The sequence below is a fragment of the Lampetra planeri genome, chromosome 48 (genome assembly GCF_965212315.1).
Source record: "Lampetra planeri chromosome 48, kcLamPlan1.2.h2, whole genome shotgun sequence".
Classification (NCBI taxonomy): Eukaryota; Metazoa; Chordata; class Hyperoartia; order Petromyzontiformes; family Petromyzontidae; genus Lampetra; species Lampetra planeri.
In genome coordinates, this window is record NC_136154.1 from 5894240 (window position 1) to 5919142 (window position 24903).

The window sequence follows — 24903 nt, forward strand, 5'->3', positions numbered from 1 at the left end:
GTAAAGTAACTTTACCTCAGTTAGAGGTAACATTATCTCAAATGGGGTAACTTTACCACATGCGAGGTAAGATTACCTTAGCTGAAGTAAAATGACTTCAGGTGAAGTAACTTTACCTTAGGCAGAGATCACAGAACCCCACGTTAGTTTTATTTATCTCAGGTGAGGTAACTTTACCTTAAGTGAGATAAATTTACCTCGGGTGACGTAATTTTACCTTCGGCGAGGTAACACTATCTAAGGTAAAGTAACTTCACCTCAGGGAGAGGAAACATTACCCCAGGTTAGTTAATGTCACCTCAGGTGAGGTATCTTGACCTCAGATAGAGGTAACTTGACCTTAAGTGAGGTAAATGTACCTCAGGTGATGTAATTTTACCTTCGGCGAGGTAACACTATCTGAGGTGAAGTAACTTTACCTCAGGGAGAGGAAACATTACCCCAGGTTTGTTAATTTCACCTCAGGCGAGGTATCTTTACCTCAGATAGAGGTAACTTGACCTTAAGTAATGTTAAATTTACCTCAGGTAAATGTAACATTACTTGAGGTAATCCTAACGTATTCACATCACTTCAGCTAATGCTCATATCGTTATATTCTCACGTGGTTAAATCATTAAACACAATTATCGCGTGATTATTACCTCAGGGTAAGGTAATCGGAATACAATGGAAGGCGAGGTAACTTTACCTCAGCTGAGGTAACTTTACCTCAAGCGATGTAATATAACGTTAGGTCGAGGTAACTTTACCTCAGGCAGAGGTAAAATTGCCTCAGGTAAGGTAACATTATCTCAAATGAGGTAACTTTACCTCGCGGGAGGTAACATCACCTCAGGTAAATGTAACATTACTTGAGGTAATCCGAACGTATTCACATCACTTCAGCTAATGTTCATATTTTTACGCTAATATCGTAATATCGTCACGTGGTTAAATCGTTAAACACAACGCTCGCGTGACGTCACCACCTCAGTGTCGAGCCGTCGTCCACACTTCACGCGGCAGCCTCGAAGTGCACCCAGCCTGGCACAGGCGCCGTGGTGACGTCACCGTCACTCAGTGGCCAATGGCGGCGATTGGTGGTGGTGGGGGGGAGTGGGGGGTGGGGGGAGGAGGGGGTGGGGGCGGAATGGCGGTTGGGGGAGTGGGGGGGAGGAGGGGTGGGGGGGAGGAGAGGTGGGGGGGAGGAGGGGTGGGGGGGAGTGGCGGGGAGTGAGGTGGGGGTGGGGGGAGCGATGGGGGGTGGGAGAGTGGGGGGTGGGGGAGTGGGGGGGAGGCGGAGTGGGGGGGAGGAGGGGTGGGGGGGAGGAGGGGTGGGGGGGAAGAGGGGTGGGGGGGAGGAGGGGGTGGTGAGTGATAGGGTGGGGGGAGTGGCGCGGAGTGGTGGGGGGTGGGGAGAGTGGGTGGGGTTTTATAATTATCGGAGTCGCAAAAGTTTGCTCAAGTGAGGTAACTTTACCTCAGGTAGAAGTAGCTTTTCCTCAGGCGAGGTAACTTTACCTTAGGCGAGATAACTTTACCTTAGGCAGAAGTAAAATTGCCTCAGGTAAGGTAACATTATCTCAAATGAGGTAACTTTACCTCATTCGAGGTAACAACATTACCTTAGGTGAAGTAAAATTACTTCAGATGAGGTAACTTTTCTGAGGTGAATTAACTTTACTTCAGGTAGAGGTAACATTTCCCCAGGTATGGTAACTTTACCTCAGGTGATATAACTTTATGTCAGAGAGAGATTACTTTACCTCAGGTGAGGTAACATTGCCTCAGGTGAGGTAACTTTACCTCAGATGAGATAACTTTACTTCAGATAGAGGTAACTTTACCTCACCTCAGGTAAGATAACTTCATCTCAGCTGAGGTAACATTTGAGGTAGAGGTAACTTTACCTCATATGAGATAACTTTACCTCAGGTGAGGTAACATTGCCTCAGGTGAGATAACGTTACCTCAGATAGAGGTAACTTAACCTCAGGTAGAGGTAACTTTACCTTAGGTGAAGTAACTTTACCTCAGGTGAAGAAACTTTACCTCAGATGAGGTAACTTTACCTCAGGTGAGGAAACTTTACCTCACCTGAGATAACATTACCTCAGATGAGGTAACTTCACCTCAGGCGAGGTAACTTCACCTCAGGTAGAGGTAACTTTACCTCAGGGGAGGTAACATTGCCTCAGGTGAGGAAACTTTACCTCAGGTAGAGGTAACTTAACCTTACCTGAGGTAACATTACCTCAGGTGAGGTAACTTTACCTCAAGGGAGTTAACTTTTCTGAGGTGAATTAACTTCACCTCAGGTAGAGGTAGAGATAACATTTCTCCAGGTATGATAACTTTACCTCAGGTGATATAACTTTATCTCAGGTGAGGTAACTTTACCTTAGGCAGAGGTAAAATTACCTCAGGTAAGGTAACATTATCTCAAATGAGGTAACTTCACCTCATGCGAAGCAACATTACCCTAGGCTAAGTAAAATTACTTCAGGTGAGGTAACTTTTGCTAAGGTGAAGTAAATTTACCTCAGTTAGAGGTAACATTATCTCAAATGAGGTAACTTTACCACATGCGAGGTAAGATTACCTTAGGTGAAGTAAAATTACTTCAGGTGAAGTAACTTTACCTTAGGCAGAGGTCACAGAACCCCACGTTAGTTTAATTCACCTCGGGTGAGGTAACTTTACCTTAAGCGAGGTAAATTTACCTCGTGACGTAATTTTACCTTTGGCGAGGTAACACTATCTGAGGTAAAGTAACTTTACCTCAGGGAGAGGAAACATTACCCCAGGTTAGTTAATTTCACCTCAGGTGAGGTATCTTTACCTCAGATAGAGGTAACTTGACCTGAAGCGAGGAAAATTTACCTCGGGTAAATGTAACATTACTTGAGGTAATCCTAACGTATTCACATCACTTCAGCTAATGCCCATATCGTAATATTCTCACGTAGTTAAATCATTAAACACAATTATCGCGTGATTATTACCTCAGGGTAAGGTAATCGGAATTCAATGGAAGGCGAGGTAACTTTACCTCACGTGAGGTAACTTTACCTCAAGCGATGTAATATAACGTTAGGTCGAGATAACATTACCTCAGGCAGAGGTAAAATTACGTCAGGTAAGGTAACATTATCTCAAATGAGGTAACTTTAACCCACGTTAGTTAACTTTACCTCAAGTGAGGTAACTTTACCTCGCGGGAGGTAACGTCACCTCAGGTAAATGTAACATTACTTGAGGTAATCCGAACGTATTCACATCACTTCAGCTAATGTTCATATTTTTACGCTAATATCGTAATAATGTCACGTGGTTAAATCGTTAAACACAACGCTCGCGTGACGTCACCACCTCAGTGTCGAGCCGTCGTCGACACTTCACGCGGCAGCCTCGAAGTGCACCCAGCCTGGCACAGGCGCCGTGGTGACGTCACCGTCACTCAGTGGCCAATGGCGGCGGTTGGTGGTGGTGGTGGGGAGTTGGGGGGAGGGGGAATCGGGGGTGGGGGCGGTGGGGGAAGTGGGGGGTGGGAGGGGTGGGGGTAACGGGGGTGTGGGGGGGGGCGAGACGCGTGACGTCACCACGCAGTGACGTCATCAGAGTTTTTAAGTTTTAAATTTTTATTCTGGAGGAATCCGATGAGCTGTGAAGCTCTTTATTGTCCACATATGTCCAGTAGGGGCACGTGGTCAGAACGCCACAACAACAAACACAACACAATAAACACCGTAGCAGTGCAGAGTATAGGAAAGGTAGGCACATGACCAAGACACATCTGTAGGGTCATGTGAATTGAAGTCTGTAGGGTTTTTATTGATTTTAAGCTTTCGTGACTGCAGGAATCCATACTCTTTGGTTCTTTCGGTAAAGTCACGTAGGTAGAAATAAAATAAAACAAATCACGATTTAAAGCTTTCGTGACTGCAGGGATTCATCTTCTTGGTTCTTTCGGTAAAGTCACGTAGAAGGGAAATAATAAAATAATAAAAATAAAACATAATTAAATAATTCTCACGACGTTTCGGCCACAATTCAGACGCTGTCTCCCCGACAGACCTGGTCTTCACCTGAGGACGGCTGCTTGCGTTGTGGCCGAAACATCGTGAGAATTCGTTTATTATGTTATATTTGTATTATTTTATTATTTCCCTTCTACGTGACTTTACCGAAAGAACCAAGAAGAAAAATAAATCACGTTTCAAACGCAACACAAGCGCCCGTCTTCAGGTGTTAATCGCGATGTCTGCTCCCTTGTGAAGAGAAGCTGTTGCCAGCAAGTTTAACAAGTTTTGAGAACAAAGGCAGCCGAAGTGGTGTTAATGGGGTATTTTAGTGTAAAAGTGATAAATAGTGTGGCATGTTAAAGGAAATTAACTTCGATTAGTATGGTACATTATAGCGCAAAGTTAATGAGCTTCCGTAGCGCATAAGAACTCAGATTAGCGTGTAGGATTAGAATATGTAGTTTAATGCTCTCAAAACTTAATAACTTCTTGCTGGTAACAGCTTCTCTTCACAATGGAGCGGACATCGCGATAAACGCCTGAAGACGGGCGCTTGTGTTGCGTTTGAAACGTCGTGATTTATTTTATTTCTACCTACGTGACTTTACCGAAAGTACCAAACATTCTGTGGGTCTTGTGAATTGAAATCTGTAGGGGCGTGTGAATTGAACTCTGTAGGACAGTGTGATGTGTAATTTTGTTGGGTCATAGTTTTACCATCCTTGACGTGCAGGGATGACGACTAGGATTGGTGTTGTTAGGATTCGCAGCGAGCAGTTGTGACCAGGTGCTGCTGTGTGTAACGATTACAGATAACGCCAGGGGGGGGGGGTGGGGGGAGTTTTAAGAGCCGGGAGCCGACAGCTTGGGGCTCGCAGTGGCTACAGCGACTATTGGGAACGGTCGATGCGGCCTCTGCGTTAAACAGCAGAAGACAACGGCACAGTCTGGTTCTCCTACAACGCCGCGTGTTAGTTTGAACGCCGATTGGATGATATAACGCCATGAATGATGTGCAGGGGAACACGCTGTTTGTGACGCGGATGCGGATTGGATGCAACGCGAGCGAGCGAACGGAACTACGTCGCAACGCGAGTAGGAACAAGCGGTTCTCCGTGCGGCTGCCTCGGCGTAGCGGCATCACGCGAGGAGGCATTGGGATGCTGCTGGATGCTGCTTCTAGACGCTACCCACGCGCCTCAGTCGTAGTCCGGCCTCTGTCTTACCCATCATCTCGCGTTGTCGCGGACCACGCTTCACCCCCTATAGTTTATATTATTTCTCCACAACGTGGTGTTCTTCAGGAACGCAACAACGACCACCACCTCTTCTTGGTTCTTTCGGTAAAGTCACGTAGAATGGAAATAATAAAAATAAAGCAATAAAATAATTGGTGTATTTTTATTTTATTATTACATAGCATTTTTATTATTTTATTAGTAAATAATAAAATTTGACCAATTAATTTATTGTTTTATTTTTATTATTTTATTATTAAATAACAATTTTATTATTAAATAATAAAAATAAAACACTTACTTTATTGTTTACATTTTTTTTATTTTATTATTAAATAACATTTTTATTATTAAATAATAAAATAAAAAAATTCAGCCATTTATTGTTGTATTTTTATTATTTTTTTATTTCCATTCTACGTGACTTTACCGACAGAACCAAGAAGATGAATTCCTGCAGTCACGAAAGCTTTAAATCGAAATGACCACCGCGTTACAGGAGAACAACAGATCGTGAACGCGCTTCGACGATTCGTGGCAACGGCAACACAAAGCGCCACGCGCAGTCTCTTGCGACCAGCGGTGTCTGTGATGAAGGTTTTTGTTGTCGTCGTTGCTGCTGCTGCTGCTGGGTTAGATGGCGTTGGATCACAATCCTGGCACATCGCCCGATGAAACCGGTCGCCGTTGTTTGTAAAACGTCACCAGCACTCGAATTGTAAATGCTGTTGTGGGTTCACTCTCCCCGACACACAAGCGCTGTGTGTGCTGAAGTTGGTAACCAATTGGCACGTTTCGTTTACGTGACAAACCCTTACTGATTGGCCGTGTCAGGCGATGGTGGTGGGTGGTGGTGGGTTAACGACACAATGTTGATGTTTACGAGATCTCTAACCCAACAACAACAACAAAAACCAAACCTCTGTCACGGAAAAGTGTCACCACAGAGCAAGTCGCTCCGACCTCCTGGAGATACCGGTGTAACAGGATAAAAATTAACCCGTAAAAACAAAGTTTTTCACTATAAATCCTTTATATGCGTGGCATCGGTTTTATTTTATTATTCACTTCTGTTTTTCTTGAGTAAGAGTTTCACTTTTATCACATTGGTATTTTAAATGAAATATAAGGAAAGTCGAATATAAGGATTATAAGGTTTTCAGTTTTTGTATGATTGTTTATATTGTACATTTTTGTTGTTTTCTTGAATAATTTTCTATGTTTAGGAAAAATATATGATTGTGTTAGTGAAAAAAAATTTTTCCTAAAAAGTGGAGAATTTTGGAAAAAAATTTTCTCGAAAATAAATTGTCACGCACAACGAGTCTGTGTGCAAAATGTCAGCTCGATTGGATCACGGGAAGTGGGTTAAAACGACCGAAAGATTTGCACGGTCGTAAGCGCGCAAGCAAGCAAGCAAGTGAACTTAATATAAAGGACTTAAAAATAACCCCTGCCCCGATTAAACCCGCGGGTATAGTTTGGCCCAGGCCAGAGTATACCCGGGGGGATAAAGTGTCCTAGGCTAAACTATACCCGGGGGTTTAAACTAGACTGGTCCAGACCATACCCCCCCTCCAGGGCAGAATATGCCCCATGTGAAAGTTCAAAGGCAATTATCCATACAGAGAACAGCCGACAACAAACTTCAATCGATATCTAAAAATCGTATAAATGAAAGTAAGAATCTCAATTTGATCAATTGAAGCATTTTAAGGGTTACTATTACAGTTTTTCTGGTTGAAGCAATCAAAGTCTATGTAAAATTTCGATTTAAAGCTTTCGTGACTGCAGGGATTCATCTTCTTGGTTCTTTCGGTAGAGTCACGTAGAAGGGAAATAATAAAAATAAAACATAAATGTATTAAAATAAAATAATAAATAAATATTGTATAATAAAATAATATAGTATTATAATATATTAACATAATATAATAATATAATACTATAATAAAATAATATAATAACATGATATACTATAATAATATAACTTATTATGTTTTATTTTTATTATTTTATTATTTCCCTTCTACGTGACTTTACCGAAAGAACCAAGAAGATGAAAAGTCTATGTATTTACAGTTTTAAATAAAATGTTGGAAAAATTTAGTAATTCACGTGTATATCGCTCAACACTATAACTATCATGGGGGTATGATTTGGCCGAGAGGGGTATAATTTGGCCCAGGCCATAATACACCCGGGTACAATGTAGCCTCGGCCGCTTGAACCCCGGGTAGACTACGGCCTGTTGCACCGGCACGGGCTGTGTGAGCTGGGCTGCCATTCACAACCAACGAGACGCCGCCGCTGCCAATTGGGACCAAGACGGCAGCGCTGCCTCCACCGGTCCAGTGAGGTCATTCTCAACAGGAGATTTTAGTTTTCGATTTGAAGCTTTCGTCACTACAGGGATTCATATTGTTGGTTCTTTCGGTAGAGTCACGTAGAAGGGAAATAACAAAATAATAAAAATAAAACATAATATAATATGTTATATTATTTATTTATTTTTATATTATATTATTTTATTATGTTTAATTTTGATTATTTTATTACTTTACTTTCCTTCTACGTGACTTATATAATAATATGTAATATTATTATATTATTTTATTATGTTTTATTTTTATTTTATTACTTCCCTTCTACGTGACTTTACCGAAAGAACCAAGAAGAGGAGATTTTTTTTCTCGATTTGAAGATTTCGTCACTACAGGGATTCATATTCTTGGTTCTTTCGGTAGAGTCACGTAGAAGGGAAATAGTAAAATAATAAAAAATAAAACAACATAATTCTCACGACGTTTCGATTGCAACACAAGCAATCATCATTAGGTGTGAAAACCACGGCAATAAATTTGTTGCTGTGGTTTTCATAACCTGAGGATGATTGCTTGTGTTGCAATCGAAACTTCGTGTTCATTTGATTCTTACATTTTCATTATTTTATTATTTCCCTTCTACGTGACTTTACCAAAAGAACCAAGAATACAGTAGATTTCTATTATTCATTTTACTTTTCCAGGTAAGGCCCCCACTGAGCTGTGTAGTAGCGACCTAGCTATCACAAACGACAGCAGCGCACCGAAGTGGCTCATCACGTGACATTCACAGCAGCCAAATACTCTGAACGCATGTTGAGATGTTAACTACCTCTCCTGGTATACAGAAGATTGTGTGTTTGATTCTGACCCTGACGCCTGCTGTATATTTTGAGTTTGCGCGTCTCTCTCTCTCTCCCCGTGGTCGTGTGGCTTTTTCTCCAGGTCCTCCGGTTTTTCCCTCGACATTTAGAATCGAGATCACGCAATCAGAGTATTTGGCCGCTATAAATGTCCACACAATGATAAGCCACTTCGTTGAGCTTTCATTCGTGATGGCCAGGTGGTCGCGTCTGATAAAAGAGCTACTACGTATCTAGTTAGACCTTACTTGGTAAAATCCCAAAATAATTTTTGTTAGTTTAAGTATGTACATATATATAATTGTAAACAGAATCACAAACTAACGCTCAACTTTCTTAAACGTGTAAGAGTCAACGCGCGCCACCACCGTGCGACATCACGCGAGCAACCGGGACGACGCAGAGAATCTCTCAACCCTTTCCCGAGACGTCTGCAGAGTTGCAGGGTCGGTGGGTGTCACCGTTCACGGGGTGGGTGTCACCGTTCACGGGGTGGGTGTCACCGTTCACGGGGTGGGTGTCACCGTTCACGGGGTGGGTGTCGCCGTTCACGGGGTGGGTGTCACCGTTCACGGGGTTGTGTCACAGTTCACGGGGTGGGTGTCACCGTTCACGGGGTGGGTGTCACCGTTCACGGGGTGGGTGTCACCGTTCAATGCAGAATCCCGAGAAACGAGCGAGCGGCTCGCCCTCGTTAATTGTATTTAGAGTGGCGCAACAGTGGCAGCAGCAGCAGCAGCACTGCTGCTGTTGTTGTTATAAAGACGTCGTTGCTCACCGCAGAGAAGCATAGCGACACGACCGCCGCCACTCTGCGCTAGCCGGCGCCAAAACTGTGCCACACTCCCTGCCCCGCGTGGCCCTGTGGGAGCCTCGGTACTGATAAAGTTACTTTAGTTTTTACTGCGTTTTGTTGTTCCCACGACGACGACGTTCACGCACGGCGCGTGAACGTCGTCGTCGCGACGGCAAAGGGTGAAGTTCACGCTGGGAACATTTTCAACGGGGGAGGCAGCAATAACACGCAGGGTGATTCAAGTGCAGATGCCCCACTCATACCTACACCCCCCCCTTCCAACGCCCTCTCAGAATATTTTTTCAGACCGCAGGAATCCGATGAGCTATGAAGCTCTTCTCCGCAGATCTCCAGCCGAGATGTCCTCTCCTAGCACTCCCCCCCCACCTCCTCCCCGTAGCTTTCCTCTCAGCGGCAAAGTGAATATCGTGCAAGCGATGGCTCGGGGCTACGGGACTGAGTGTTCGGAGATTTGTGAGCGGATGCCACCTACGTCATCGGCCGCGGTTCAGTCTACCGCTGGATGGGTACGTACTGTATGTACAGTACGTACTGTGCGTACTGTACATACGTCGCACGGGGCAGGGCTACGAGACGGCACGCGGTGCGCATGGAGATCGGCCGGAGACGTGCAGACTGGGGTATCTGTAGGTGGATCGCCCTGCGGTGCCCCCCTCTAGGGTAACAACAGTGCAGCTCTGCACGAGGGACTCTGCACACTCACGCACACAGGGACCCCCAGGTGATGGGGGTGGGGGGGGGACGTGCAGTGGTTGGGACCTAGAACTCCGCACTTGCAATCGAGGGGTGGCCGGGTCGGTTTAATCTCCCACCCCCCACAGAGTGTGAGGCAGGTGTAGGAGGATCCGTAGGTTTCTGTGTTCACATTCAAAATCAGTTTCAAGGGTGGCACAGCCTCAGTTAATCACGTGGCCTGTTTAAAACTAATTCACAGCTCGGCGCTGTGCGCTTTATGCTCAGGATGGTTGACTTTTCTGTTTTCACGGGAAGGAGAAAATGCATTCTGGCCGGTGTGTGTTCTCTGGTGCCTGTGAAGAGTTGATAGGTCTGCAAACGCCTTCTCACACACGGTGCACTTGAACGGCTTCTCTCCCGTGTGTGTTCTCTGGTGCCTGTGAAGAGTTGATAGGTCTGCAAACGCCTTCTCACACACGGTGCACTTGAACGGCTTCTCTCCCGTGTGTGTTCTCTGGTGGCTGTGAAGACGTTGTAAATGTGCAAACTCCTTCTCACACACGGTGCACTTGAACGGCTTCTCTCCCGTGTGTGTTCTCTGGTGTTTCTTCAAGTTACCCTTGTAGTCTGTGCTGTATGGACATTGGTCACACTGATGACTTTTGTTACTGGGGTTAGAGGGGTGTCTGCTCTGCACGTGATGCTGTAGACTAGAGCGGCAGATGAACTGACGGTTGCAGGCAGGACACGGCAGCCTTGTGACCTCCACTCTCACTCCACCTGCGTTATCCCAGAGAAACAAGACACACGCGCACACACCAACATCTAGACATGAACACTCTTGCACACGTGTGTGTGTGTGTGCATATACAAAGGTAAAGGTCCCCAACAGACATAGACTATTGGGCAAGTGCTGTTTGCGAGTACCTATGAAGGCCGGCATGGCACACGAGTAGGTGGCCAACACCAGGCCCGGCCGCCTTTGTCTCTCCAGTGGCGATGTTTCCACGTTTAAGCTAGGTACTCATTTGAGGCTGAGTCAACCTAGGGAAGGCCTAAATATTCACCACTGACGTTAGTGGTGAGTGGGAATCGAACTCAGGTGGCCGGGTTCGTAGTGCAGTGGGCTCCATTCATATATATACACACAAAGACAAAGAACCCCCGTATAACCTGCATATACTTTTGGGACAAGTGCTGTTATCGGGCACCTATGAAAGCCAGCACGGCACACGAGTGGGAGGGTGGCCAGCACCACACATGGCCGCCTTTGTCTCCCCAGTGGCGATGTTTACTACTACACACCACACCAGTTACTCATTTGCACCTTATCAGTGTGGGTGGTGCCTATCACCTCTGGTGAGTGGTGGCTATCATCTCTGGTGAGTGGTGGCTATCATCTCTGGTGAGTGGTGGCTACCACCTCTGGTGAGTGGTGGCTATAGTCTGGTGAGCAGTGGCTATCATCTCTGGTGAGTGGTGGCTATCATCTCTGGTGAGTGGTGGCTATCATATCTGGTGAGTGGTGGCTACCATCTCTAGTGAGTCGTGGCTATCATCTCTGGTGAGTGGTGAATATCATCTCTGGTGAGCAGTGGCTATCATCTCTGGTGAGCGGTGGCTATCATCTCTGGTGAGTGGTGGCTATCATCTCTGGTGAGTGGTGGCTATCATCTCTGGTGAGTGGTGGCTATCATCTCTGGTGAGTGGTGGCTATCATCTCTGGTGAGTGGTGGCTATCATCTCTGGTGAGTGGTGGCTATCATCTCTGGTGAGTGGTGGCTATCATCTCTAGTGAGTGGTGGCTATCATCTCTGGTGAGTGGTGGCTATCATCTCTAGTGAGTGGTGGCTATCATCTCTGGTGAGTGGTGGCTATCATCTCTGGTGAGTGGTGGCTATCATCTCTGGTGAGCGGTGGCTATAGTCTGGTGAGTGGTGGCTATCATCTCTGGTGAGCGGTGGCTATCATCTCTGGTGAGTGGTGGCTATCATCTCTGGTGAGCGTTAGCTATCATCTCTGGTGAGTGGTGGCTATCATCTCTGGTGAGTGGAGGCTATCATCTCTGGTAAGTGGTGGCCATCATCTCTATTGAGTGGTGGCTATTATCTCTGGTGAGTGGTGGCTATCATCTCTGGTGAGGGGTGCCTATCATCTCTGGTGAGTGGTGGCTATCATCTTTGGTGAGTTGTGGCTATCATCTTTGGTGAGTTGTGGCTATTATCTCTGGTGAGTTGTGGCTATCATCTCTGGTGAGTGGAGGCTATCATCTCTGATGAGTGGTGGCTATCATCTCTGGTGAGCGGTGGCTATAGTCTGGTGAGTGGTGGCTATCATCTCTGGTGAGCGGTGGCTATCATCTCTGGTGAGTGGTGGCTATCATCTCTGGTGAGCGTTAGCTATCATCTCTGGTGAGTGGAGGCTATCATCTCTGGTAAGTGGTGGCCATCATCTCTATTGAGTGGTGGCTATTATCTCTGGTGAGTGGTGGCTATCATCTCTGGTGAGGGGTGCCTATCATCTCTGGTGAGTGGTGGCTATAGTCTGGTGAGCAGTGGCGAGTCTCTGGTGAGCAGTGCTCACAGTGTTCCTCACTTGGTGGAGGCTGCACGGGCTGCAGGTCTCTGGCGGTGGCCCTGGGAGCCATCTCGTTGCTGCTGCTGCTGCGGCGTCGCGAGGGCCCGGCCTCGCAGGCGATGCCCAGCTCCTGGGCGAACTCCTCGCCGTACCAGACCAGCAGCTCAGAGCCGGGCCCCACGGCACGGAACGTGCGGTAGTAAATCTGCCCCCGGTGCTGGAAGGCCACCAGGTTCTGCTCCTGCTCATTCCTCGCGCAGTTGACGAACCTGCGCGGGCAGACGCGGGGGCGGGGTGGGCGCCGTTAGCGAGCGCCTATTAAGGGCCGGCACTGGGCGCTACGTGAGGGTGGTGTGGCTGGAACCACGCTCCGTACCGGGTGCTCATTTGATGCCGAGTCGACCAAGGGGAGGCCCAGGGTTGGTCTCTGTGTGTAGTGGTTCTGGTCTCTGTGTGTAGTGCTTCTGGTCTCTGTGTGTAGTGGTTCTGGTCTCTGTAGTGGTTCTGGTCTCTGTTTGTGGTGGTTCTGGTCTCTGTGTGTGGTGGTTCTGGTCTCTGTGTGTGGCGGTTCTTGTCTCTGTGTGTAGTGGTTCTGGTTTCTGTGTGTAGTGGTTCTGGTCTCTGTGTGTAGTGGTTCTGGTCTCTGTGTGTAGTGGTTCTGGTCTCTGTGTGTAGTGGTTCTGGTCTCCGTGTGTAGTGGTTCTGGTCTCTGTGTGTAGTGGTTCTGGTCTCTGTGTGTGGTGGTTCTGGTCTCTGTGTGTGGTGGTTCTGGTCTCTGTGTGTGGTGGTTCTGGTCTCTGTGTGTAGTGGTTCTGGTCTCTGTGTGTAGTGGTTCTGGTCTCTGTGTGTAGTGGTTCTGGTCTCTGTGTGTTGTGGTTCTGGTCTCTGTGTGTAGTGGTTCTGGTCTCTGTGTGTCGTGGTTCTGGTCTCTGTGTGTAGTGGTTCTGGTCTCTGTGTGTGGTGGTTCTGGTCTCTGTGTGTAGTGGTTCTGGTCTCTGTGTGTAGTGGTTCTGGTCTCTGTGTGTAGTGGTTCTGGTCACTGTGTGTCGTGGTTCTGGTCTCTGTGTGTAGTGGTTCTGGCCTCTGTGTGTAGTGGTTCTGGTCTCTGTGTGTAGTGGTTCTGGTCTCTGTGTGTAGTGGTTCTGGTCACTGTGTGTCGTGGTTCTGGTCTCTGTGTGTAGTGGTTCTGGCCTGTGTGTGCAGTGGTTCTGGTCTCTGTGTGTGGTGGTTCTGGTCTCTGTGTGTAGTGGTTCTGGTCTCTGTAGTGGTTCTGGTCTCTGTGTGTGGTGGTTCTGGTCTCTGTGTGTCGTGGTTCTGGTCTCTGTGTGTAGTGGTTATGGTCTCTGTGTGTCGTGGTTCTGGTCTCTGTGTGTAGTGGTTCTGGTCTCTGTGTGTTGTGGTTCTGGTCTCTGTGTGTAGTGGTTCTGGTCTCTGTGTGTGGCGGTTCTGGTCTCTGTGTGTAGTGGTTCTGGTCTCTGTGTGTAGTGGTTCTGGTCTCTGTGTGTAGTGGTTCTGGTCTCTGTGTGTGGTGGTTCTGGTCACTGTGTATAGTGGTTCTGGTCTCTGTGTGTGGTGGTTCTGGTCTCTGTGTGTGGTGGTTCTGGTCTCTGTGTGTAGTGGTTCTGGTCTCTGTGTGTAGTGGTTCTGGTCTCTGTGTGTAGTGGTTCTGGTCGCTGTGTGTGGTGGTTCTGGTCTCTGTGTGTAGTGGTTCTGGTCTCTGTGTGTAGTGGTTCTGGTCTCTGTGTGTGGTGGTTCTGGTCTCTGTGTGTAGTGGTTCTGGTCTCTGTGTGTAGTGGTTCTGCTCTCTGTGTGTGGTGGTTCTGGTCTCTGTGTGTAGTGGTTCTGGTCTCTGTGTGTAGTGGTTCTGGTCTCTGTGTGTGGTGGTTCTGGTCTCTGTGTGTAGTGGTTCTGGTCTCTGTGTGTGGTGGTTCTGGTCTCTGTGTGTGGTGGTTCTGGTCTCTGTGTGTAGTGGTTCTGGTCTCTGTGTGTAGTGGTTCTGGTCTCTGTGTGTAGTGGTTCTGGTCTCTGTGTGTGGTGGTTCTGGTCTCTGTGTGTAGTGGTTCTGGTCTCTGTGTGTGGTGGTTCTGGTCTCTGTGTGTGGTGGTTCTGGTCTCTGTGTGTGGTGGTTCTGGTCTCTGTGTGTAGTGGTTCTGGTCTCTGTGTGTAGTGGTTCTGGTCTCTGTGCGTGGTGGTTCTGGTCTCTGTGTGTGGTGGTTCTGGTCTCTGTGTGTAGTGGTTCTGGTCTCTGTGTGTAGTGGTTCTGGTCTCTGTGTGTGGTGGTTCTGGTCTCTGTGTGTAGTGGTTTTGGTCTCTGTGTGTAGTGGTTCTGGTCTCTGTGTGTAGTGGTTCTGGTCTCTGTGTGTAGTGGTTCCGATCTCTGTGTAGTGGTCCTTAAAACAATAATCACCTCATCCAGTTTGATTTAGATTCATCCTGAGCATCAACATATTCACGATCCTTTTTGTTTTTGTAAATCTGAAACACACACGCACACGAACAGATCCACGGATAATGAATGTGAGTTGGACTGTAAGTTGAACTTCTTTCGTACTGTACGTAGCCAACCGTGCTGATCGGAGGTGCGGGAGAAGGACAACAAACTAAACACTAAAAGCAGTTGTAAAGAAATGCATTTTCAATCTACAAGATTTTAAAGTGCATAGCTCCCAGTTGCTTCCTAGCATTGGAAGGAAGAGCCTTCCAGACGGCCGCAGAAGTGCATCTGTAAGCGCCGCGCCATGCGGTGACGACCGTCTTTGCACGATGGGTAGCCAAACACCGCTGCTGCTGTGAGCATGAACAGAGTTTGCGTGATGATGGTTTATGCTTCTTGACGAGATCAGCGGCGAGGTATCGTGGTTTATTTTTGTGTAAGGAGTGCGTGAGGCAGAACCACTTGTCTGTGGTTCCTCCTCGCCCATCGAATTTGTTCTGTCCTTGCGAGCGAGCGGCTACTGTGGGTTAGAAGTTGAACTCATAATTATGTTAATTTTTGGGTCTCTCTGTGAATCTGTGGATCCCTGTTTGATTCTCTGTGCAAGTCTCTAAGGCTCTGTGCGAGTCTCTGTGCGAGTCTCTGGGTCTCTGTGTGAGACTGTGGGTCCCTGTGTGAGTCTCTGAGTCTCTGTGCAAGTCTCTAGGGCTCTGTGCGATTCTCTGGGCTCTGTGCGTGTCTCTGTGCGAGTCTCTGGGTCTCTCTGTGAGTCTGTGGGTCTCTCTGTGCGATTCTCTGGGTCTCTGTGCAAAGTCTCTGGGTCTCTCTGTGCCAGTCTCTGGGTCTCTGCCTGAGTCTGTGGGTGACTGTGTGAGGCTATGGGTCTCTGTGCAAGTCTATGGGTCTCTGTGTGAATCTATGGGTCTCTGTGCGAGTCTATGGGTCTCTGTGGGAGTCTATGGGTCTCTGTGTGAGTCTATGGGTCTCTGTGAGTCTCTGGGTCTCTCTGTGCCAGTCTCTAGATCTCTGTCTGAGTCTGTGGGTGACTGTGTGAGGCTATGGGTTTCTCTGTATCTCCTTCACGAGCCTCCTCTCCACACACACACACGATGATGATGTAGGAACAGGAGGAGGCTGCAGCAGTGGCAGTGGCAGCAGCAGCAGCTCACCAGCCAGCAGTACTCGCTCACGGGGTTCTCCTCAGACACCTCTCCTTGGTAGGGCCCAAATATCACCCCCTTGGGCAGCTTCTTCCTGTTGCTCCACACCCCGAGGCCGGCGCCGGCGATGGAGGAGGCGCCGACGGTGAGGCCCTGGGGCAGGCTGAGCCGGGCCCTGTTGGCCACTCCCGGGGCCACGGCCGTGTCCGCGATGAACTCTGGCGGGCCGTGCACGGAGCACTCCGCCAGGTAGAAATCCCTGCACAGCTCGCAGACTGAGAGCCACAGCAGCAGCAGTGGGAGGAGAGCGAACCGCAGTAGCAACAACAACAGTGGCACTGTGAGAGAGTGAGAGAGTGAAGAGCGCTCCAGACAGATGCCTCCCTCCCTTCTTTAGCTCGCTCATCGGAGATGTATCCCCTGTCACCCTCCCTGCATCCCTGAGTGAGGGAGCAAAAGAGAGAGAGGTAAGTGAGAGTGCGAGAAAGGGAGCATGTGAGAGGGAGAGAAAGGAGGAGAGAGTGACAGTGTGAGAGAGAGTGTGAGAAAGTGACGGTGTGAGAGAGAGAGTGAGAAAGTGACAGTGTGAGAGAGAGAGTGAGAAAGTGACAGTGTGAGAGAGAGTGTGAGAAAGTGACGGTGTGAGAGAGAGAGTGAGAAAGTGACGGTGTGAGAGAGAGTGAGAAAGTGACAGTGTGAGAGACTTTTGACTTTTATAATTTTATTTCACCAGCGCAAATTGCGCTGGAATATTCCGGTTCATTCAGTATACCTGCCTTTATGGCAACCAAAAATTATACACCGTCATCTCGCACCACATCGCCACCGCTCCACAGCCAGTGTCCGGTGTGCTCGTCATCCGGGCCCTCACACCCTTTTGCCTGGCAGAGTAGTTCTTCCGCTCCCACCTCCTCACCCTCCTCCCCGGCTGGCGGCGGCGGTGGTAGTGGTGATGGTGTCTTCTTCAACGCCTCGGGGGGGAAGGGGGTGATGGGGGGGGATGGTGGCTGCTTTCGGACTTTGGTCATCAAGGCCTTTACCCGGAAGATTTCCTGGCGACTATATCCGAACGTGCTCGGGTCCTGGACCACACGCCGGGCCGTGCTCATAAAGTTCCTCCTGTTGGGGAAACTGTCCTGCACGCGAATGTTTCGTCTCCCATACGACCATTTTAGGAAACCAAGGAGGTATTCGGGAGAGCACCCCATCTCGTCCATCGGAGGCCAGGCCTTCGGCCTCTCCCTCCATCCCGTTGGGGCACCACCGCTGACGACGCTCACCTCGCTCCCCTGCGACGACGAGGCAGGCGAGGCCGGGTCCGGCTGTTCCGCTCCCTCGGTCGCCGCCTTCACCCGCGCATCGCCGCTGGCCTTCATGGCCTCCCTCTCTTTGACCTCCCTCGCCCAGGCTATCCTCTCGTCTTCTTCCTCTTCGATTTCGTCCACATCAAAGGAGGGGAACAGCCCCGATTTGTCCATTATTCCCGCTATCTTTTCGATCTCTTGGGCGCTGAAACCATACTTATGTGGCTCATACCTCACTTCCACTACCACCCCCGCAAGGGAGTACCTTCCGGGGAAAACTTTTGCCAGCTCCCTCGCCACATTCCCCTTCTTCTCTTTTTCCGCCGTCCTCCACCAGCGGAGGAGGGCTTCGGGCGTGCATTCCCCGGGCTCAGCCTGCTTCCTCCTGCCTCCAAGCTTTTGGGGGGACGCCCTCCCGTCCCAATCGTCCTCCCGGTCGTCACCCTGAGCTTTCCCGTCGGCGCCAACCCACCCTCCGGTATCCGCCGACGTTCCGGGAACGGGGACCTCACCGGGCTCGGTCCCAAGTGCGTGCAGCTTCCTCCAACCCTTCGGTCTCTTGGCCCGCCCCGTGGCGGACGAGGGGACGTTTTTTGGAGGCACGAAAACGCCCGGCACCCAACTGGCGCCCGCGGCGCCCAGCAAAGTTAGGCCCGGCTGCTGCACTCCCTCCGTCGTCTCTGCCAGAGGTGCGCTACCTCTGGCCTTCATGGCCTCTCTCTCCATGTTCTCCCAGCAGCTGCTGCTCTCTGCAGCACTTTCTCTCTCGGTCGTCGTCAGCTCCATGCTCCCCTCCTCGTCACCCATTGGGCCGTGTGAAGGGAGGCCCTCCCGGGCTGCAGCTCCGCTCGGTTCAGCACTGGCGCTGGCGGTGAGTGCGTGCAGCTTCCTCCAACCCTTCGGTCTCTTGGCCCGTCCCGTGGCGGACGAGGGGATGTTTTTTGGAGGCACGAAAACGCCCGGCACCCAACTGGCGTCCGCGGCGCCCAGCAAAGTTAGGTCCGGCTGCTGCGCTCCCTCCGTCGCCTCTGCCAGAGAAACGCTACCTCTGGCCTTCATGGCCTCTCTTTCCATGTTCTCCCAGCAGCTGCTGCTCTCTGCAGCACTTTCTCTCTCGGTCATCGTCAGCTCCATGCTCCCCTCCTCGTCACCCATTGGGCCGTGTGAAGGGAGGCCCTCCCGGGCTGCAGCTCCGCTCAGCTCAGCACTGGCGCTGGCGGTGGTCGACGGCTCCTCTCCTCCCGATGCCGGGACAGGCGGAGCCGGGCTCAGCGACCGCGCTCTCGGCGTCACCACGTCCGCCGGGTTCGCGTCGCTGGTGGTCTCAAATACCTCTCTCTCTGTCTCCACTGGGCAGCAGGCTGGCTGGCTGGCCGTCTGTCCGACGTCGCCAGCTACGGCCGCCCTCTTCGGCTGGCCGTTTTCACGCTTGCCCATTCTCCTCTTTTTCCTCGCGCTCCTAACAGCGGCGGACTTTCCACCGTTGTTGTCATTCTCATCAACAGGTGCCGGCTCTCCACACTCCGGTGCAGTGTCGGCGTCTTCCTGCTGCTGCTGCTGGTCCTGCCGCTGCTGTTGTTGCTCCTGCTGCGGCGACGCCTGCTGCAGGTGCTGCCGCTGCAGCTGCTGCTGCTGGCCCTGCAGCTGCTGCTGCTGGCCCTGTAGCTGCTGCTGCTGCTGCTGTCGCTCCTGCTGCAGCGACGCCTGCTGTGGGTGCTCACGCTGCTGCTGCTTCTGCGCCTCATGCTGCTCACGCTGCTGCTGCTGTTGTTGTTGCTGCAGCATCGGTGTTGTCTCCTTCGTTGCAGCTCCACTCCGCTTCGTTCCGGTGGAGCAGTTTTTCTTGAGGTGCCCGGCACCACCACACGCGTAGCAGCGTGGCTCGGCCGTGGCCAGGTATATTGTATGGACGCGGCCACCAGCGGTACGTTTGATGGCCACGTCCAGTTCGGTACACCCACTCTTGAGCACGAGGAACACCTGTCGTTGGCCTGACAGGACGTGCCTCAGTTCCTTCTTTTGCGTTCTTATGTGCAGCAGGACGATGGGCGACACTACCACGCCGTAGCGTTGCAGTTCCGCCCTTAGCTCTGCGTTCGTGAAGTATGGTGGTGCGCCGGAGATGGTTACCCGCGCAGCCGGTGTAGAGAGCGGGCTGCATTGCACGAGCAGCCCCCCCTCCCCTCCGACGCGGAGCCCGGTCTCGACGACACGCACCGCCGCCTCCACCGTGGCCACGTAGACCACGTAGCCCCGGTTCTCCCTCTGTATTACTCGGATGGCTGCCGGCCCGGTGTGCGCCGCCACCGCCTCAGCGACGTCGTCAAGCGGCGTCCCCAGCGGAGGGAAGCAGCGAAACCCGTGCCGGTCCGTGAGGGCCTCCATGCTGCCAGGCTGAGCCATGGTGCTTGCATGGCAGCAGCGCAGTGGCAGCGAAAATTAATCGTAGAAAAAAATAAAAAAGTGATAAAAAAGTAATAGACCCCACACAAACCAAACACACAACAACACACCTGAGACCAACCACCAGACAGACAAACAAACACTCACGCACAGACAAGCACACACGCGCAGGACAAACACACAGACGAACCACACACGACCGAACCAACAAGTAAAAACAAACGAAACCGAACAATCAAACAAACATACAAATGAACAAAAAGACAGATAAACGAACAAACGCACGCGCAAGCAAACATACAAACAAGCAGACACACAAAACAAACACCCACCAAACAGACAAGCAGGCCAGACACACGCGGTGTTAAGCCAGGTACAAAGCACCAGGCCAACACACAACGCGACCAACCAAGCAGACAAACAAACAAAACAAACACACAGACAAACACACAAACCAGACAGACACACACGCAACACAAAACAAACACTCACCAAACAGACAAGCAGGCCAGACACACGCGGTGTTAAGCCAGGTACAAAGCACCAGGCCAACACACAACGCGACCAACCAAGCAGACAAACAAACAAAACAAACACACAGACAAACACACAACCCCGACAGACACACACACACAACAGTAGTAATGAAAAAAACTGTTTCTATAGCAGGCTGATTTACAGGGAGAAACGCAGGATAAACTAGCGTTTTTCCCTAGTTTACTCTCCTTAGGCCGGGCTCAGGCTCACACCTGAGCCCAGGCCCCCATCCACACCAACGTTGAAGCGGGAGCAGCAGGTGCGCACAGCCTCACCCCACGGTGGCGAGAGAGAGAGAGAGTGTGAGAAAGTGACAGTGTGAGAGAGAGTGTGAGAAAGTGAGAGAGAGAGTGAGAGGGAGCAGGGGGTCTCACAGAAGAAGTCGTCGTCCTGGGGCTCCTCCACCTCTGTGTAGACTTGCCTCTCGCGCGGGCGCAGGCCGTAGCGAGAGCGAGCGCTGCGCGACACCGCCACAGCCTGGGCGGAGGCCGGCGGCACGGAGGAGCCTGCAGGCAAACACGGCGAGATGTTGACTACCTCTCCTGGTATACGGGAGGTCGTGGGTTCTATCCCGACCCTGATGAAGCCTGCTGTATATGTAATAAAGGACTCTTTCACAGTGTAGATCTCCGTTGTCCTTTATTCGGGTTCTTGTCTCTCTCTCGCCCCTACGGCGTCCTCGCTCAGACCCGCACCTCCTCCACCGTACACCCTGCAGCCACACCGCTGCTCCGCTCCGCAGCTACACCGCTGCTCCGTCTGCAGCCACACCGCTGCTCCGCTCTGCAGCCACACTGCTGCTCTGTGTGCCCCGCACACTCTGCTAGCTCTTCACACCCGGCGAGCTTCCCACACTCCGCTAGCTCTCCTCCACTAGCTCGACTGCACTAACTCTATCCCACTTGCTCTGCTGTGCCCCACGTACACCGCTGGCCGACGGTGCCGTGGCCTCCCACCACGTGGCAAATGGCGCCACCCTCTCGCCACTGCCCAGCGTGGCCTCCCCCTGTTTCCACTCCTTCCCAACTCCCAGATCGCTTCCGGTTCTCCCCCTAAATCCTCTCTCTCACGTGACCCTGACTCCTCCTTCTCCTCACGTGACCCAGACTCCGCCCCCTCTTTCCTTGCTCGCATTACACATGGACTAAGTCTTCAATTATTGTTATGGTGTCAGGCACTGGAACCTTGGTGAATAGAGAGATCACATCAAAGCTGACGAGGACATAATCAGGAGAAGACGTAGTCCAACATGGACTGAACCCTGATGTCCCTGCACTGGTTAGGCACTGCCTCACCAACACGTACTCCACCTGGAATGGTACCTTCTACAAACAAAATGAGGGTACCCCTATGGGTTCCCCCTTGCCACCAGTGATAGCCAATGTTTTCAAGGAGAATTTTGAAACAGGCGCCATCCAGACATTCACCCTGCGTCCTTCCCTGTCATTTGGCCACAGCATTGAACCAATTTCTAGACCACATCAACTCCATACACTCATCCATCAAATTCACCATGGAAGTGGAGAAGGATGGCAAGCTACCATTCTTGGATGTTCTGTTTGAGAGGAGGCCCAATGGCTCTTTGGGACATTATGTTTACAGGAAGGCCACCCACACAGATTCCTACCTGAAGCCTCATTCCCACCACCACCCGGCTCAAAATAATTCCCTCATCAAAACACTATACCATAGGGCCCACTGCATCTCTGACCAACACCACCTGGCCAGTGAATTAGAACATGTACATCTGGCCCTCAAGATGAACAGATACTCGGACCGTGTTATCCGCCAAGCTGTTTCTCCTACCATGGAGACTCCGATCAAAATCATTAAATTTCGATTTAAAGCTTTCGTGACTGCAGGGATTCATCTTCTTGGTTCTTTCGGTAAAGTCACGTAGAAGGGAAGTAATAAAATAATAAAAATAAAACATAATAAAATAATTATCACGACGTTTCGGCCACAACGCAAGCAGCCGTCCTCAGGTGAAGAACAGGTCTGTCGGAAAGACAGCGTCTGAATGGGCACCACCAGGCTTGGCAGCGTATATTTAAGCTAGGTTGGAGGGGGAAGGGCGCCTTGACAAAGGAATTTCCATATCAAGAGGAATTTAGCATATTTATGGGAAATGCAGATATGGGATTAGTCACTACTTGTGGATTGCGTAGGAGGTGGGGGGGGGGGTTTCAAAGTCATATTATGCCCGTGCATGACGCAGTATGCAGGATTAGCAGCATCAAAGGGAGGGAGTAGGGTTAGCAGTAATAGAGGGAAGGAATTTTAATAGTAAGGAGCTGCAGCAGCTAAACCACCACGTAAAGAACTAAAATATAAACGACATCAGTATCATCAATATACTAAATATACTCTCCAATAAGCTGAGCTACTAACAGTAAGTCATACATTACAATTCTATGTCGCAAAAAATATAATATGCCTCCAGCTAAACTTGTTTCTCTTACATCACATGGGTCTACCCCGTACTATATACTGCCATAGACAAACCCAACATTAAATTATATACTGCATTACTATACACCACCCTATACCTTAGACTATACATTGTAATATTACACTATGTATTATTCTACCCACCCTACTGTATACCACACTGCTGTATATTCACTATACATATCCATATTCCCAGTCTTTTACTCCCAGCTTTACACACTACCATCACTATGAAATTTGACTTCAATCCCGGCTTACTCCCATCACTTGAAAAATGTGCCACACGTTGTTTCGAGCGTGCAAGTTTAGCTTGCACAACTCTAATTTACCCTCCTGCAGCATAACAAAGGATGTCTTTAATCGGCTTAACTTAGCTTTCTTATCTACTTCCACCCCTGCATCACAAAGCTTCAGTTTGAACTCCATGCGTTACCTCCCAGCCCACACCCCGCCCCCACACTCGGCTTAACTTAGCTTTCTTATCTACTTCTGCCCCCTGCATCACAAAGCTTCAGTTTGAACTCCATGCGTTACCTCCCAGCCCACACCCCGCCCCCACACTCACCATGCCCCCTCCCCCCACAACTATATAATTCCTCGTCACAGCCATCTCTTAGACACGCTTAAGCGGTTACGCTTTCGCTGCGTTGTCCCCACCTGAAGACTAGACGCTTGTGTTGCGCCCGAAATGTCGTTATTTAATTTAGTTGTTTTCATTTTAAATTTATTCAATTTTTTTACCTACGTGACTTTACCGAAAAAACCAAAGAGTATGGATCCTTGCAGTCACGAAAACTTCTAATCTAGAAACATTAAGTTTATAGGCTGCATCAGTACCAGCAGCAGCACTGACAGTAGCAGTAGTATCAACAGCAGTGGCGACTTTTATCAGCAGCAACAGAAGATTGCGGAGTTCCGGTGGGAATAAAGGGGAGTGTGGAGTTCTGGTGGGAATAGAGGGGAGTGTGACGTTCCAGTGAGAATAGAGGGGAGTGTGGAGTTCTGGTGAGAATAGAGGGGAGTGTGACGTTCCAGTGAGAATAGAGGGGAGTGTGGAGTTCCGGTGAGAATAGAGGGGAGTGTGGAGTTCCGGTGAGAATAGAGGGGAGTGTGGAGTTCCGGTGAGAATAGAGGGGAGTGTGGAGTTCCGGTGAGAATAGAGGGGAGTGTGGAGTTCTGGTGAGAATAGAGGGGAGCGTGGAGTTCTGGTGGGAATAGAGGGGAGTGTGGAGTTCCGGTGGGAATAGAGGGGAGTGTGGAGTTCCGGTGAGAATAGAGGGGAGCGTGGAGTTCTGGTGAGAATAGAGGGGAGCTTGGAGTTCTGGTGGGAATAGAGGGGAGTGTGGAGTTCCGGTGAGAATAGAGGGGAGTGTGGAGTTCCGGTGGGAATAGAGGGGAGTGTGGAGTTCTGGTGTGAATAGAAATCACCGCTGCAGGCTACGCACCTCCACGTATCCTCTGGAGCGCCACCCTCAGGGCCTCCTTGCAGGCGGTGGCTCTGCGCTCCAGCCTGAACATCGCCATCCTAGCCTTGTGCACCTCCCTCAGCTCAAATCCCCTGAACTCCTCCTCCTCCTGCTGCTGCTCCTCCTCCTCCACGCCCTGCAAGATGCTCCACACGTACTCCAGGGCTTCCGCTTTAGTCTGAGCGGAGGGGGCGGTGGGGTGAGGGGGCGGAGGGGGTGTGGGGGGTGGAGTTGGTGCGGTGACCAGCGGTGGCTAGGAGATGTTAACTCCCTCGCCTGGTACGCAGGCGGTCACGGGTTCGATCTCGACCCTGACACCTCTTCGGATTCCTCCAGTACAATACATATTCTAATTCTGATATTCTGATTCTGTAAATCTGATTCCATACATCAAGCAGAACCATGCCGTCATGCTGAACCTCGGTGGGTATGGCAGGCCAAGCCTCTTCACAACTAAACTAATGAATAAACTAATTATAATAATAAGCCCAGACGTTGTACCAGAGTGCCATGCAGAGCGGGCATGGTAGCTAGGAGATGTTAACTACCTCGCCTGGTACGCAGGAGGTCATGTGTTCGATCCTGACCCTGATGTGGTGGTCGCTGCGTGGATTTTTCTCTGGGTCCTCCGGTTTTTCCCGTCACAT

General features: G+C 50.1%; 1 protein-coding gene across 1 annotated transcript; it reads right to left on the minus strand.

Moving 5' to 3' along the window:
* Nucleotides 1-9264: 9264 nt before the first annotated feature.
* On the minus strand, nt 9265-24781 carry LOC144733640 (histone-lysine N-methyltransferase PRDM9-like). Its single transcript, XM_078615667.1, has 7 exons — nt 24758-24781; nt 24236-24434; nt 20714-20845; nt 16105-16370; nt 14909-14976; nt 12520-12770; nt 9265-10704 (listed from the first exon to the last, which is right to left on the minus strand). The coding sequence occupies exons 1-7, from the start codon at nt 24779-24781 to the stop codon at nt 10178-10180; spliced, it is 1467 nt and encodes a 488-aa protein (XP_078471793.1). The 3' UTR covers nt 9265-10177.
* Between the last annotated feature and the right edge of the window lie 122 nt (nt 24782-24903).

Coding starts and splice junctions, on each gene's coding strand:
- LOC144733640 (XM_078615667.1), bottom strand. CDS start 24,781: ATGCCCGCTCTGCATGGCACTCTG. Junction 20,846..24,235: donor GCTCCAGAGGATACGTGGAG/GTGCGTAGCCTG, acceptor GTTTGCCTGCAG/GCTCCTCCGTGCCGCCGGCC. Junction 10,705..12,519: donor GCCCGTGCAGCCTCCACCAA/GTGAGGAACACT, acceptor GGGATAACGCAG/GTGGAGTGAGAGTGGAGGTC.